At 30.2% G+C, this 15,243-nt stretch overlaps 1 protein-coding gene across 1 annotated transcript; it reads left to right on the forward strand.

The window, feature by feature from the left end:
* The first annotated feature begins 1,258 nt into the window (after nucleotides 1–1,258).
* LOC112694343 (tubulin alpha-2/alpha-4 chain-like) lies at nucleotides 1,259–3,961 on the forward strand. Its single transcript, XM_025569782.1, has 3 exons — nucleotides 1,259–1,475; nucleotides 1,996–2,297; nucleotides 3,137–3,961. The coding sequence occupies exons 1-3, from the start codon at nucleotides 1,355–1,357 to the stop codon at nucleotides 3,959–3,961; spliced, it is 1,248 nt and encodes a 415-aa protein (XP_025425567.1). The 5' UTR covers nucleotides 1,259–1,354.
* Nucleotides 3,962–15,243: the final 11,282 nt, after the last annotated feature.

Below are 15,243 nucleotides of genomic sequence, written 5' to 3' on the forward strand. Positions count from 1 at the left end.
TAAGTGTTCATTCAAAATATTTATTATTTATATTCATTAAAAAGCCGCTCGCAATTAATTTTCCCTATTTCGGTACACTATTACACAATATTTCTAATTATTATCAAATTCAAAATAATAACTGAGTTATAATTACATAAAAAAAGTTATAGAATATTATCTTTTATAAGATTGATGGTGGATACCCTTAAATAATTTAATACTTTTCGGTCTGAATGTCCCATCCTCTTATAAATCAACATTAAACCAATACCTATAACTCAATAAAATACTCTTAAATAGATATAATTTTGTACGATAGTAAATATTATAAACGATTTTATAGTATAACATTTATTTTTATATATTTTTATTTATTCATAATAATATATACAACTAATCGATTTTAAAATAATTACATTTTAGTATTCTAAAACATTAAAATCACGAGTGAAAAATGGGGTGGAGAGATTAGGAAAGTGAAAAATACTTTACGACCAATACTCATACCAATTGAATATGCAAATAAATTTCATTAAATTGGGACGAGTCGTTTCGGAGAAGTGCGACCATAAACACCGAGACGCAAGATTTTATGTATAAAATATATAATACATTTTTGATCAAAAGATTTTTTTTAACGCAAGATTTTAGTATTGTATACTTACTTTAAAAACTTTTGTATTATGAGTTTCATTAATATTAACACAACAACCTAAAGTTTTTGATCGGTATTATAAGAAATTACGACATTCAACTAATTACACTAGGTACTTGAATTGTTATTTATAAAAATGTTTGTGTATATTTTTTTTCATTTACATTTTACTTCTAATTCTTTTTTGAACAAAATAATGATAAAACTCGTAAAAAATTAAACAAAAAAATAATGTGAGGAATTTTTAATAAAATTTTATTTTATTTAGTTCGCCTGATTATAAATGTTGAATTTCCTCGACAACCATTTTTGTTTAGTTATATTTTGGTTTCACTAAGAATAAATTCCCATTTATCTCACAACCGTTTTGACACTGTTTCGTCTACATTTAGCAGTATCTTTTGTTAAAATATATTTTGATTAGTTCAGACTAGTTTTCATCATGGTAAGTGTAAATTGTTAATATTAATATTAATATTAATAAGATGATAATAATATAAGTTAATTCCCTTTTAGTTTCAAAATTGAATAATGTTATTGTGTATGGTTGGATATACTCGTGTATATATATATATATATATATAAATAATTATTGTATTTCAATTATCACATTAGCGTGAATGTATTTCTGTACACATTGGTCAAGCTGGAGTGCAAATCGGTAATGCCTGTTGGGAGCTTTATTGCTTGGAACATGGCATTCAACCGGACGGACAGATGCCTTCCGACAAGTCAGTTGGTTGCGGAGACGACAGTTTCAACACGTTCTTCAGCGAAACCGGTGCCGGTAAACACGTGCCTAGGGCCGTATTCGTTGATCTCGAACCGACTGTTGTGGGTAAGCTTATCTTCCATCCGATTAAGGGCATGTATATACAATACGAAATATTTAGATGGAATATATTAGTATTACAGTTTTAGGAAATAACATTATTCATGTCTTCTAAGCACTATGATATTCTATTATAAGTTTAAACTTTAGATTTAAAAATCCTAAAACAAATGTTTCTACGTAAATTCAAAAACTTACTCGTTGCATGTATTCTTATGTATTATTATTATAGAATACTTACAATATTATGCTACGTACATATGCATATTGCATAACATAGCTAAACTTGTGGAGGCTCCGGTGCATAACAGGCAAGTGAAGACCTATTAGGTACAAACTTGTTTAGTATTTATCAATTTTACCAGACTTACTAAAATATTGTTCAAACATTATTATCAATTAACAATTAGGTTAACATTCATGCACTTAAATAGTTGTATGGATAAAGGGAAAATTATTAAATATATAAAAATGTTAAAAAAACAAAACAAAACAACGATATCAAATTAAATTATACTTGATGCAGATGAAGTTCGGACCGGTACATATCGACAACTGTTTCATCCGGAGCAACTGGTCACGGGCAAAGAGGACGCTGCCAACAACTACGCACGTGGCCATTACACTGTCGGCAAAGAGATCGTCGATCTGGTGCTGGACAGGATCAGAAAACTCGCGGACCAGTGCACCGGTCTCCAAGGGTTCTTGATATTCCACTCGTTCGGTGGTGGCACCGGTTCCGGATTCGCTTCGCTCCTTATGGAACGGCTGACCGCGGACTACGGGAAGAAGAGCAAACTGCAATTTGCCGTTTACCCGGCACCCCAAGTGAGTGCGATAGGGGCACACGTTTCCTCTCCCATAGAATTAACCCACTAGACTAGTGGTTTTCAACCTTTTTAACAATGCGGCACACTTCATCTCCAACAAAGTTTTCGTGGCACACTAATCCATATATTAAGTGAACCATATTTTATGTATATATATACTGTTTACAGTCTACTATTCTACTCTATTAAAGAGTTATTTATTGAGAAATATATTAATACATATATCGATCGTTACAATAAATAATATTGTATGTATCTACGATTAGTTCGATCAGTTTTCATCTCGAATATCAGTAATAAGCTGGTAAATACATACTTATAAACCAATTTATAGATTTATCGCGGCACATTTAAAGGGCGCTCGCGGCACACCGGTTGGGAACCACTGCACTAGACCGTCACCAGTGTGATAAGTAGAATCAAAACTGGATTCCCGTTGACGATCACTTACCCTTATCAACCCCTCAACACACTCTACACACAATTTTTCTAAAATTTAATTGTCGATACACTGTAACATTTTAGACACGCACAAGGAATTTCGTAAAAAGTAGCTCAGTACCGCCCTTGCTGCAACATACACTTTTAATTAAAATAATAACTTTTTCGGTTTGTTTTCGGACGAGAACATTGTGCAACAAGTAAATTATTATTATTTTTCGCGCATTTTTCCAGTTCAGTTCGATTGCAGGTTACCCGAATATCATTATACGTATATATTTGTATTTATAAAAATCTTTATAAACAAGCTAGTGGAAACGCTAGCGCGTCTCCTTGGTCCTCGAAATGAAAACGGTTTTCTTATCCGGTTTATCCGTTTTCAATGTTCGCGCGCAGGTGTCTACGGCGGTGGTGGAGCCGTACAACTCGATCCTGACCACACACACCACGCTAGAGAATTCAGACTGCGCGTTCATGGTGGACAACGAAGCGATCTACGACATATGCCGCCGGAACCTGGACATCGAGCGGCCAACGTACACGAACCTGAACCGGCTGATGGCACAGATCGTGTCGTCCATCACGGCGTCGCTGCGGTTTGACGGCGCGCTGAACGTCGACCTGACCGAATTCCAGACGAACCTGGTGCCGTTCCCGCGCATCCATTTCCCGCTGGCTACGTACGCGCCGGTCATATCCGCGGAGAAGGCGTACCACGAGCAGCTGTCCGTGGCCGAGATCACGAACGCGTGCTTCGAGCCGGCCAATCAGATGGTCAAGTGCGATCCGCGGCACGGCAAGTACATGGCATGCTGCATGCTGTACCGCGGTGACGTGGTGCCCAAGGACGTAAACGCCGCGATCGCCACCATCAAGACGAAGCGCACCATCGTGTTCGTCGACTGGTGCCCGACCGGGTTCAAGGTGGGCATCAACTACCAGCCACCCACCGTGGTGCCGGGTGGCGACCTGGCCAAGGTGCAGCGGGCCGTGTGCATGTTGTCCAACACGACGGCTATAGCCGAGGCGTGGGCCCGGCTCGACCACAAGTTCGACTTGATGTACTCGAAACGCGCGTTCGTCCACTGGTACGTGGGGGAGGGTATGGAAGAGGGCGAGTTCTCGGAAGCGCGAGAGGACCTGGCCGCCCTGGAAAAGGACTATGAGGAGGTGGGCGTAGAGATCAACGTGGAGGAGGGCGAGGGCGAAGGCGACCAGTGACCGCCGCGCCGTTACCATGTACCGTTTTACCAAACTTACGACTTCCACCGTCTTATGATTGATGAGTACCGAAAGTATATCAATTATTATAATATGTAATTCATATTTATACATACATAATACACGTTCGATCATTATACGCAGCTTGTGTTCGTTTAATGCTCATTCATTATCGTATCGCGATCCTTGACTAAGAGGAACGGTATAATATTATTCAAGTTTAATGGAAAGGTTGTCAGTTTCACTTACACCAAGCATGGTGGAGAGAGATATAAAATATAGAGCTTTCAAAGCATTTTAAAAACAACGGTTCTGAAATAGGAATAGAACATTAAAACTGTTTTTTTTTTTTTTTTATTCATCCATATTATTGTCTGAAGAAGTTAACAATTGCTATACTATTGATTGGATGTTATTAAAACTGATCTATGAAAATCTTAAGGAATATTTTGATTATATACTAGAAAAAGTTAGAAAAAGAACAGTCAAACTGATTGTATCGAATATTTTGAATTGTCTTGAATAAATATGCTATGTCAACCATGCATTCTGCCTTGCAATATATATCTATTAAAAAAAATATATTATTATATTATATGCATGACGTTCAAGAACATATTCCACGCGTGGAGGAGTTATAAAATTGTGAGTGCATAACGTGTAACGTATAACATCAAAATCGATATTCATTTAGTATGTGACCGGGTGCTTTTGAAAATTATTGGAAATTTTAAATTTTGACCTTCCGAATGCACCAAGTACCAACTAGATTAACTTTGCCATCGAACAAAATACTGTTATAAGAAAATCAAGCAGTTCCACTACCCCAAACGGTGATTACAGACACAAAAATAAAAAATAATAAAAAAAACCACACATCATTGTAAAATCAATACATTCATCGCTTCGCTCAAAATTTAAAATCGAAAATTTTAACTGCCAATAAATCACTTAAAAAAGTATTTTGAAAACTATACCATATAATATAGTTAGAGTTGCAATACATTTATAAGGCGAAACCGGAACAATACAAACACAATACTGAGTACTATACTTTTTATATAATTTTTAGTATATTGAGAAGACCAGTTGCGTATAGAAGAGGGGATGTGGAGGTCAGATGCCCCTAGACCTTTTTTTAATTGTTATAAAATAATGTTTTTAGAGTGAGGGCGTTATAAACGTAAAAAAAAAATAATGATAAAATAAAAATAACGATTTGTTTGAAAATGATCCCCCTTATACAAATGTTATGTATAGGTACGCCATTGAAGAGGACCATTAATGGCCGGCAATAAAATAGGTTATTAAGTATACCTAACTATAGGTAGCTTTTATTAAAAAACATCAAACATATGAAAAAAAAAAAATTGGAAAATTAATTACTTTATATTTACGAAGAATAATTGTATAATAATGGGTGCATTTTGTTAGTATATTATCGTCGGAATTTCGGGGAAAAACAAATACCCACACTGCTACACTATATTACTATTTCGACTGTATATTAATAATTCTATGCTGTTATTATGAAAATCTATTTTTCTTAAAATTTAATGGGCATCCATTGATATTTTTTTCAAAGTAGACTAATTAATAAAAACGAAAAAAATAGTCTAAAAATCCAAATGGCTGTAGGTGCATACGTTTATATATTTAATATTTAGATTAGGTATTTTGAAAGGGGTAATATAACTTCTTCGCCAATTATGGAGGCAGCAAATTGTTGGTGCCTATAGCCGTAAAAAAAGATAAATCAGCCTCTGTATATTACATATTATACGTGTAAACTATTATATATTGTTAATCGATTATGATTAAAAATGTACTTTGTGATAGAATGGTCGAAATTAAAAATTAAACAATACTACATTTCCTCTAAATGTCTAAGCCCAAGTCTAATGTCCCATACGGATGTCCTGAAAACATTTTTCGGGACACCGGGACGCGAAATCCAAAACTGGTGACAATCCCGGTTTTCCGGGACGTATGGCAATCCTAAATACAGTGAAATGTGAATGATAATATAAACACAACAAAACACTTGTTAAAAATTGAAAGTTTCAGAGATTAATTGTTTTTTAACTATAACAAAATAAAGAAATCAATTTATAAAAACTAAACACATTGTATTTATTTTATAATAAACATTAATTACTTCTCTTCTGCGTTGTTTTCGCGTATATCTGATACTGCTAATCTGTACGTAGGACGAAATGTATTATTATTTATACTATGTGTCATGTTTGCATCATTCGTATTTCTTCTAAATAATAATAGAAAATTAAAAATTAATAATTATAATAGAATAATAATTTACAAACTACCTTTTATTCGATGAATCATTGTTTCCGTCATTATTTTCGTTTGAAATACTAGAATGATCCAATATTTATTGCAACAATCAATGAATAATACACCTAAATACTAAAGGTACCTTTGTTGGTAATGTAAAATATATTATGCTCAAATGCGGATAATAACAGCTATTTTGTACGGCGTATGCCAATTATTATAAACAATTTTGTAAATTGTAATAAATGCTTATGTCATATAGCCAGAGACGTGTCAAATAATTCAGCGCCCCGGAGCAAAATTTTTTTACGGGGCCATTGGGCACAGGCAGCATATTAAGTCCAGATAAGGGCGTCCGCTTACTTTTAAAAACTACAGCACCCGGAGGCAATTTCCCCCTTGGACCTACCCTTAACACGACCCTGCATATAGCTGTAAAAAATCGTCTCCGATTATAATATTAATTCTACTATATTACAAGGTATTATTTTAATTTATTATATATGTTACGGGTAAAGTTCAAAAATGGGTAGTTACACATTACCCGGGTAAAAAGTACACCTTATTCATATGAATAGTATAATGTGTATATTATCAAGTGTGCTATAAGTTTAATTCGAAAAAAATATTATTAAGTACCTAAATTATGTATTATTAAGTTATTATTTTATAATAAAAATTTTAAAAAATTAAATAAAGTTATTTATTGGAACACTGAGGCATTTTGAGTTGCAAAATATCTTCCCAGATTTACATTTAATCGTACATTTATTTGTTGATTATTTTCACACAAACATTTTTTTAAAACTTTGACCATCGAAAAAATTGTGCATTAGCTATTTCACAAAAAGATTTTTTTGTAACCGACACTTATAAAATATTTATAAAAGTTTCATTATTATTTATTTGTTTTTATTCACGTTTCTTATTTCAGATAGTATGTTATAATATTTTGATTCCGTTAAATTTACCGAATTTTCATTCTTTTCATTAATTTATTTATTATAATTTTCATATAATTTCTCTTTTTATGAAGACGAGTTTTTTTTTAAAAAAACTAAATGATCAAACATTAATAAACCGAACAAATGAACTCGAAAACCAATTGCACCGTATTTAGTTTAAAATTATTATACAATATCAATGCACACGATTTATCATCATGTAGGTACAATTTATGTTTTATCGTATTTTATTAATATCATCTACAGTTCATATTTTGTTGCATTTTATTTTATGAAAACACTTAATCCACTCAAAGGTAGATAATGCAAAAATTACCCTGTTGATGTACCTACATAATAAACGTTTTACAAATATGTTTACTTTATCCAATGGGCATGGGTAATGTTCACATTACCCGGATGATGTGTACATTACCCGATTTTCTTACTCTGCCCATAACATATACAATAAACTCTTAGATACCTGAATATCATCGTTATTTAAGGTTCTATTAATTTTTGAATGTATATTTCTCAAATTATGCCGTATTTTTTTCCGTGGTGCAGATAATTTTGGACGAGTTTTTTTACTAAATCGCCAATCATTCATGTTAAATATATTATTATTTGCAATTATTGCATATAACGAACACAAAGTTAGTGAAACGTCAATAAATACAAACTGATGGTAATAACTTACTATTTCCATTGATACTAGTATTTATATTCAATACTATTATTAAATTGAATAATATTATGTGAAATATAAAATTAGAATTTTGAAGAAATTCAAACTCGATAACAGTAGATTTCTTATCGCCCGAACACGGGCGAACAGGACCGACTATGTTCCATAGCACACGTACACGCATGCACAAATCAACGTGTGCACTCTAGAAAAATATTTTTGTACACTCGCGACAATGAATAATACTAATAAGCTGGCGAAAAATCCTTCTAGTAATCCAATTTTAATTTTGAAAAATTATTCGAATTCGTCAGCCTCTTTTCTATGATTTACAGGAAACAGATTTTGGAAAAGTTGGATAGTTTACGTGGTACAGTTCCAAATAACTTCACTTAATTTCTCAAAATTATCTTGTACTTTAAAGTGATAACAAGACAAAAAAATTAAAAAGTTGTTTCTATAGATCATAGAAAAGAAGCTAACAAATTTAAATTAATATTAAAAATTAAAAATGGACTACTAGAAGTATATTTATTTTTCGCCAGCTTATAGGTCTAAATGCATGAAAAATCCAATCGTTTAGAGCCGCCTTAAGCAAAAATATTTATTCAAAAAAAAAAAAACTATAAAATTTTAACTAAAAAATCAAACAAAATAAAAATAAATCTGCACTTTCAAGAATTCAAGGATTCTTATGGATATTCTAAGGTATTTTTCTGAAAAATAAAATGTAAACTGTTCTTTCTGTTTTTGATCATTCTGACGTTTGACAACTCAGTTCTATTTTCAGCATAGGAGTATCTTTGTTAACCCTACAACCAGGGGTGGATTTAATAATTTTCTGCCCCTATGCCAAATTAAATTTGCCGCCCCTATTTAAAAAAATCTTTTAAATTTCTATTTAATAAAATATATTAATTAATATTAATTAATAAAATAAATAATTTTTTCAATACCTAACATGAAATTATTTTTTAATTTAAATAAACTAAAAAAAAATTCTGATTCAAATATAAAATCTTCTGTTTATTTTTTTAAAGTAACAACATTTATAAGAAAAACATAATTTAATTAATATAATAAAAATAATTAATTATTTTAATTAATTTAATTTTGCATTTTTTAATTCATAGTTAAATTAGGCAGTTTACATAAGTTTTTTTTCTAGATTTAATTATTGAGACGTCATTAATAATGTTTTCATACTCTAATGATGACGTTAAATCACTTTCTATAGTTAATATGGCAAAGGAATTTAATCTTTCTTGCAACATAGTTGGTCATAAATAATTTTTCATTCTTTTTAACACCGAAAACGAACATTTGGCAGTACAATTAGTAGCTGGTGTTGATACAAATTATTATTATTTTTATTATAGTATTAAGAGAAATTCCATAAACAATAAGATAAGCTATAATAAAATACAATCGTCGTTGTCGTAGACGAGTTCCTGGGAAAATATAAATATTATTTTGCTAAAAATAAACGAACATAAAATTCACAATTTAAAGATTTTGAAATGATAGATAAAATTTTAAAAATTATGTACCTAATTTTACAAAATATAAATAAATACGTAGCATAATTTTGCTGCCCTCCAAAATTTGCCGCCCTATGCGGCCGCATAGGTCGCAGTGCCTTAAATCTGCCCCTGCCTACAACGATAATCCTCGGACCACGGCGAACTACGTGACAACGAAGATAAGATAAAAATTATTTTTATTTTTAATTCTATCAAAAACGACTTTAAAGGAGAAGACTATAAAAACGTAAAAAAAACTGATCAAATGAACAAAAATAATCAGAAAAACTGGAAATTAACATTTTTTTTTTTAAAAATTTGCTGAAAAAAGGCACTTCAAATTTCATAATTGTACGTTTTTTTTTTCGTAACTTGACATACACTTCTATAGCACCCTGCTACATTTTAAGTCAATCCATACAAATAAGCAAATGCTTATTGTTTTTAACTTGATTAATAATTATTGTAGGTAATATTAATATTTATAGTTTATATATCATACATTACCGGTATTAAAAGTTAATAATTTATGAAGTCAATATCACAGATAATATTTTGACAACTTTTATCATTCTTTTTATTTTATGATTCTATATAAAAAAAAAAATATATTTAACGTTGCGTTGAAATAATTACAACATTTTAATATTCAAAAATATTACAAGCTACCAAAAAGTATGAGGGCTGCTTATAATTAGGACGGGGTGACTTGTCACATAGGAACCCCCCTAAATCGGGCACTGCTGATAGGAATGTTTCTATGAACTACCATTAAAGCGAGACCACTTAGTTGCGTCCATAACAAAAAATATAATATTTCATAAAAAATAAGTATCTAATAACCAACAAAAAAATGTATTTACATTGTTTTCAACCTCTTTCATTGTATTTCTTAAGTAGGTTTTTAACCTTTTTAAACATGAAAACATTCTCTCAGGTGTAGCAGTAGACACGGGTAATGTACAAAATATTCTATAAAATTTTGATAAATTAGGATAAATAAGTTCACTGCAGTATTTTAATGCATCCAATCCAGTCTTTGATTGTATATTCAATCTTTTGAGTTTAATATTTCACACTTGTAACTCGGCTCTGACTGTATCAATTCACTATCAGGGAAATAAAATTTCACCAGCTCATCAAATTCAACTAGCGTATCATCTGAATCGTATGAAAACAAACACTGAAAACCTTAAACATGAAATAGAAAAATGTATTAAGTACATTATATAAATTTATCTAAATAAATTTCGTTATTTATTATGGAAACTTTACTTGTTGTTACCATCATCGTTATACTATTAATTTTATTTATAATATATATAATTATTTATATTTTTTATTTATTCATTTATTTAACTGTTGATATTGATTTTCTTAGTGTTAAGAAAACTATCATAATATTGTCATCAGTATTCCTCATTCTATATTAAATGATATTTTACATTTAAAAATTGTTGCACTGTTTAGTCAACCACTAGGCATGTTAAACTTATTGTGTAAAATAAATTTAGTTATTTCTTTGCATAAGTTTGACCAACCAACAACCAGTGTTTGATTATCGTTTATAAACAACACATTTTTCAATAAAAAATTTACGAATATGTGTATAAGTATCGTAATACAATTAGGGTGCCGGACTGAGCAGACAGGATACCAGGAGAGTTTCTCGGTGGGCTGCTAGTTTGAATTAGGTCACTTTTACTCGTTGGAAGTTTAATTTTAATTTTCGATTTATCGGTTTAGACTCATTGTGTCGTTAGACATAGACGCATTTTCTAATGCGCTTGCATTAGAAACTGTCTAAAATTAAATAAACGGTCTTTTAATTTTCAATAATAACATACAATAACTGTATATGAAAATAAACGTTTTTTTTAGTATTATTTTTATACCTTTAGTATATCTAAGTGGGCCGTTTTTTTTTTTTATTTTCCAGATAAAAATTTCTGACCCAGTCCGGACCTGCATGAAATATAACTATTCTACTATTCTAGCGTACTTATTTTAATATAATAATTATACGAGGAAATTCATTTCTAACCGAAAAATATACCAAAGTTAAGTAAAGAAACGTAGATAGTATCGTGCTGTGCTTACTTGGATTAGTTTTCGAAAAATATTGTCACTACTGAATTGACTGACACAAAATAAAATTAAAATTATAATCAGCAGATTGACTCTTAATAGCATAATATTTTTAAGTAACACGCCGTGCTACTAGCACGGTTTTAATAATTAAAATCGTTAAATTTATTATTAACATAATAAAAAAACTTAATATTAAACATGTATAGTTTATAATTTTAATATTAATTTTTATCATGAAAAAAAATTAACCAGATAAGTTAGAATTCAGTTTTTTTTAATTGATTATTTCGAATAACAACTAATATATATTAGAATTTATTATTCTGAGTTATAACAGCAATTAAAAAATGTCGTTTGATTATTTCGAGTGATATCTCGATCATGAAAATATATCGATTACTATTTGAGTAAAATAACTAATACTATATAAATTGAAAATTTCGAGTGATATCACGATTTTAAGTATATATTGATTACTAATAATTCGATTATGAAAATAATTCAGTTATGTCAGGGTCTTTTATTTTATATTTTTTTTCGTATGAGTAGTTTACTATTCCATCATTCAACATTTCATTAATTAAATCATCAGGCTTAGTGGCGAATGACAATAGTACAATATTTTAATATTTAGATACGAATATCACGCCAGAAATAAATAAATCATAAAATAAAAACCAACCAATAACTACGATAACAAAATTGCGTTGAACGATAACGCATCAACGCGAAAAGCAATGTCGATTACAATAATGTATATTAAAATGAAATAATAAATACGAACGCGAGACATGTCTCATAGCGCAATGATAATCCCTACTCAATAATCTATTCCCCCTGCACATCGTGTCTTGAAAAACGAGACGCTGCAATGCGTCGTCTTATAATATTAATTTTTATATCTGTATCTGGATGTTTATAGAATTAACCACTTCGCCACAACGGACGACAACTCGCGTGCACAGTCCGCAACTAATCTATTTTAAGAATACTAATACGGTATGGCACAAAAGTAAAACTATGATAAATATTGAAGTATATATTATATAAAAATAAATAAAATATAATAAAACCAAATTATGATCCCGTATTAAAAGTGGGTAGACATTGTCTCATTGCCTCCAATGACGCTTCGCCACTGGAAACTGTAAAAATAACAATTTACCTGTATTTAAATATTACGAGTAAGATCCATACCTGTGGGCTTATGTACTACGTAGTTACAGATCGCAGACGTCATGAACATTCGCTTTTCTTTCTCGCATGTTGTTTTTTGCAAACATGAATGCATGTTTATAAAAGGTTTTTGATTATTTTGATACGTATGCTTCCCGATAGTAACAAATCACTGTACGTACTTACTACTGTTTTACAGGTATATTTTTTAAAGCTACACTCAAATTATTCATTGATGACAAATTTTATCAACAGAGTTGAATTTAAAATGTACACTGAGACGCCCCAAATAAATATACATATAGAACCAGTGTTGAATCCAGGTATACTTCAGGGGGAGGGCGAATGCCCCCTCCCTGAAATTTCTTTCGCACTCCCTAACAAATACAACTTTCAACAAAATGTACCTATTTATTAAATGCATAACACTCGTTACGATTACCGCACCTAATGGCGTTCAATAAAATATAATTGATTTATATCAATGTTTTTATACCGTATTGCCAGCATAGGAACTATCTACTGACTTTCCCAAAATTATAGCAGTTAAAAGATAACGAAAAATAATAATCACGAGTTATAATTTTTGATGACGGCTGGATTACGATATAATCTAAAACTACGTACGGTATGTACCTACCTACTATTGTTCGTGGGGACTCAAATAAGTTTAATCAGTGCTGCCTAGTTGTTTGTACCTTTATGTTGTTCGGTATTCCGCAACAAAAATGTCCAAAAGAAAAATATCAGATCTTTTTTTACAAAATAAAATAACTAAAACTTCAGAGTCCTAAGATTCTCATCATGAAACGATTGTCATGGATTTAGATGAATTGCCTACGCCTACTTCTACAAAAAAAGGTAAAGAAAAAATATTTTATAATAAAAAATGGGAAATTGATTTTCCATGGATTTATTTTGATGTTTAACGTAATGGTGCTTTTTCCAAATTATGTGAAAAACATGTAGTGAATGATTCCGTACTATTGACAAGCACAGGAGGAGTTTTTATTAAATCATTTTATTAAAGATACATTAGGGTATATTTTATCATTTTTAGAACAAGTAATAAAAGAGATGGATTGTCGATTTAATGATACTGCAGTTAAGCTCATAGAAGGGTGTACAATATTTAAAAATTATAGTACGTTATCAACTGAACCAGAAAAATTGATTGAACAATTGTGTGACTGTTTATCTATATCTGAATATGATAAAGATTGTATAATATTATATTTTAAGTCTTTTAAAATTTGTAGCTTTGGATAAAAAAGAGATTAGTAGAAACTCCATATCTGAACTTCTTGAAGTTAATATGGGTCATTAACATTTAAGAAAATTAGCAGAATCAGTTTTATGCATACCAATTGCCACTGCTACAGTTGAACGATCATTTAGTGCAATGAATCAAATTATGTCAAATCAACCTCAGGAGTTCATTGAAGAAGTAATTGATTTATATGCAAAAAAATAAACTCGTTGCATAAGATTAATTTAAAAAATAAAAATAAATAATTAATAATACAATTTATAATATATGACGACCTTACATTAACCTTGGATTAATTTGAAAATTAAAAAATGAATAATTTGTTTCTAATTTGTTTTTTAGTTGTATTTAAATTTACAATTTCTAAATTGTAATTTTATATTAATAGGTATTAGTATAATTCATAATACTATGTATCACCATTCACAATGAAAAAAAATTGAGCTCCCCCCAAAAAAATTGTCTGGATTCAACACTGTATAGAACAATATACATTTTGCTTGAAAAATAACATTTAATACCTATTTTCTTGTTGTTGTATACTGTTTGTAAATCAAAATGAATTAAAATTTTCTGTTTTTACGTTACAATAATTACAATATTAAGGGAAGGATGCGAAATATTTGGAGGTCTCAGGGCATTATCCCACTCAGCTTTCTCTCTCAATCCGACACTGTAAATTAACTATTTACATTTATTAATGACTTAACATTTTACTTCACCGGTGTATCATTTATAAAACCAAATGGTAGTTTTCGACGACGGGCGGACTCTGTACAGCGGCATAGTTGTAGAATGCGACTGCCACATTATTGACCTTACTTGAAGATAAATTGGCCATAAGTCATATGGTACAGGGAGTAGTTATATAGATATAAAACACTTTTATTGCGTTGTATGTATTATAATGAATAATAAGAAACATAAATAAGATCCAGTAGTAATATAAAACACTATTATTTATTTTTGAATAATTTTGAAAATAATGAACAAAAATAAATTTCAAATAGATATTATTACATACAGACAAAAATTATAAATTATAAATTTTTTTTTGAAATAGTATAATACTAAAGTTAAATACAACATCGTACGATGTATACGATTTTTTGGTCAGTAAAACATAACTGAAGTAAATTTAGTAAATTATTAAAATAATTGTAATTGGTTTGATATTTGAAAAAAAAATATGATTGAATATTGAAGTATTAATAAAAATAAAAATCGTTTTCTATAACATGAAAAAGGGTTGCCATGTTTAAATTTATGCTCGAAATAGAAAAAAAATTTATAAT

The sequence above is a fragment of the Sipha flava genome, unplaced genomic scaffold (genome assembly GCF_003268045.1).
Source record: "Sipha flava isolate LNK unplaced genomic scaffold, YSA_version1 127_pilon_pilon, whole genome shotgun sequence".
Lineage (NCBI taxonomy): Eukaryota > Metazoa > Arthropoda > Insecta > Hemiptera > Aphididae > Sipha > Sipha flava.

Coding starts and splice junctions, on each gene's coding strand:
- LOC112694343 (XM_025569782.1), top strand. CDS start 1,355: ATGCCTTCCGACAAGTCAGTTGGTTGCGGAGACGACAGTTTCAACACG. Junction 1,476..1,995: donor TCTCGAACCGACTGTTGTGG/GTAAGCTTATCT, acceptor TACTTGATGCAG/ATGAAGTTCGGACCGGTACA. Junction 2,298..3,136: donor CCGTTTACCCGGCACCCCAA/GTGAGTGCGATA, acceptor GTTCGCGCGCAG/GTGTCTACGGCGGTGGTGGA.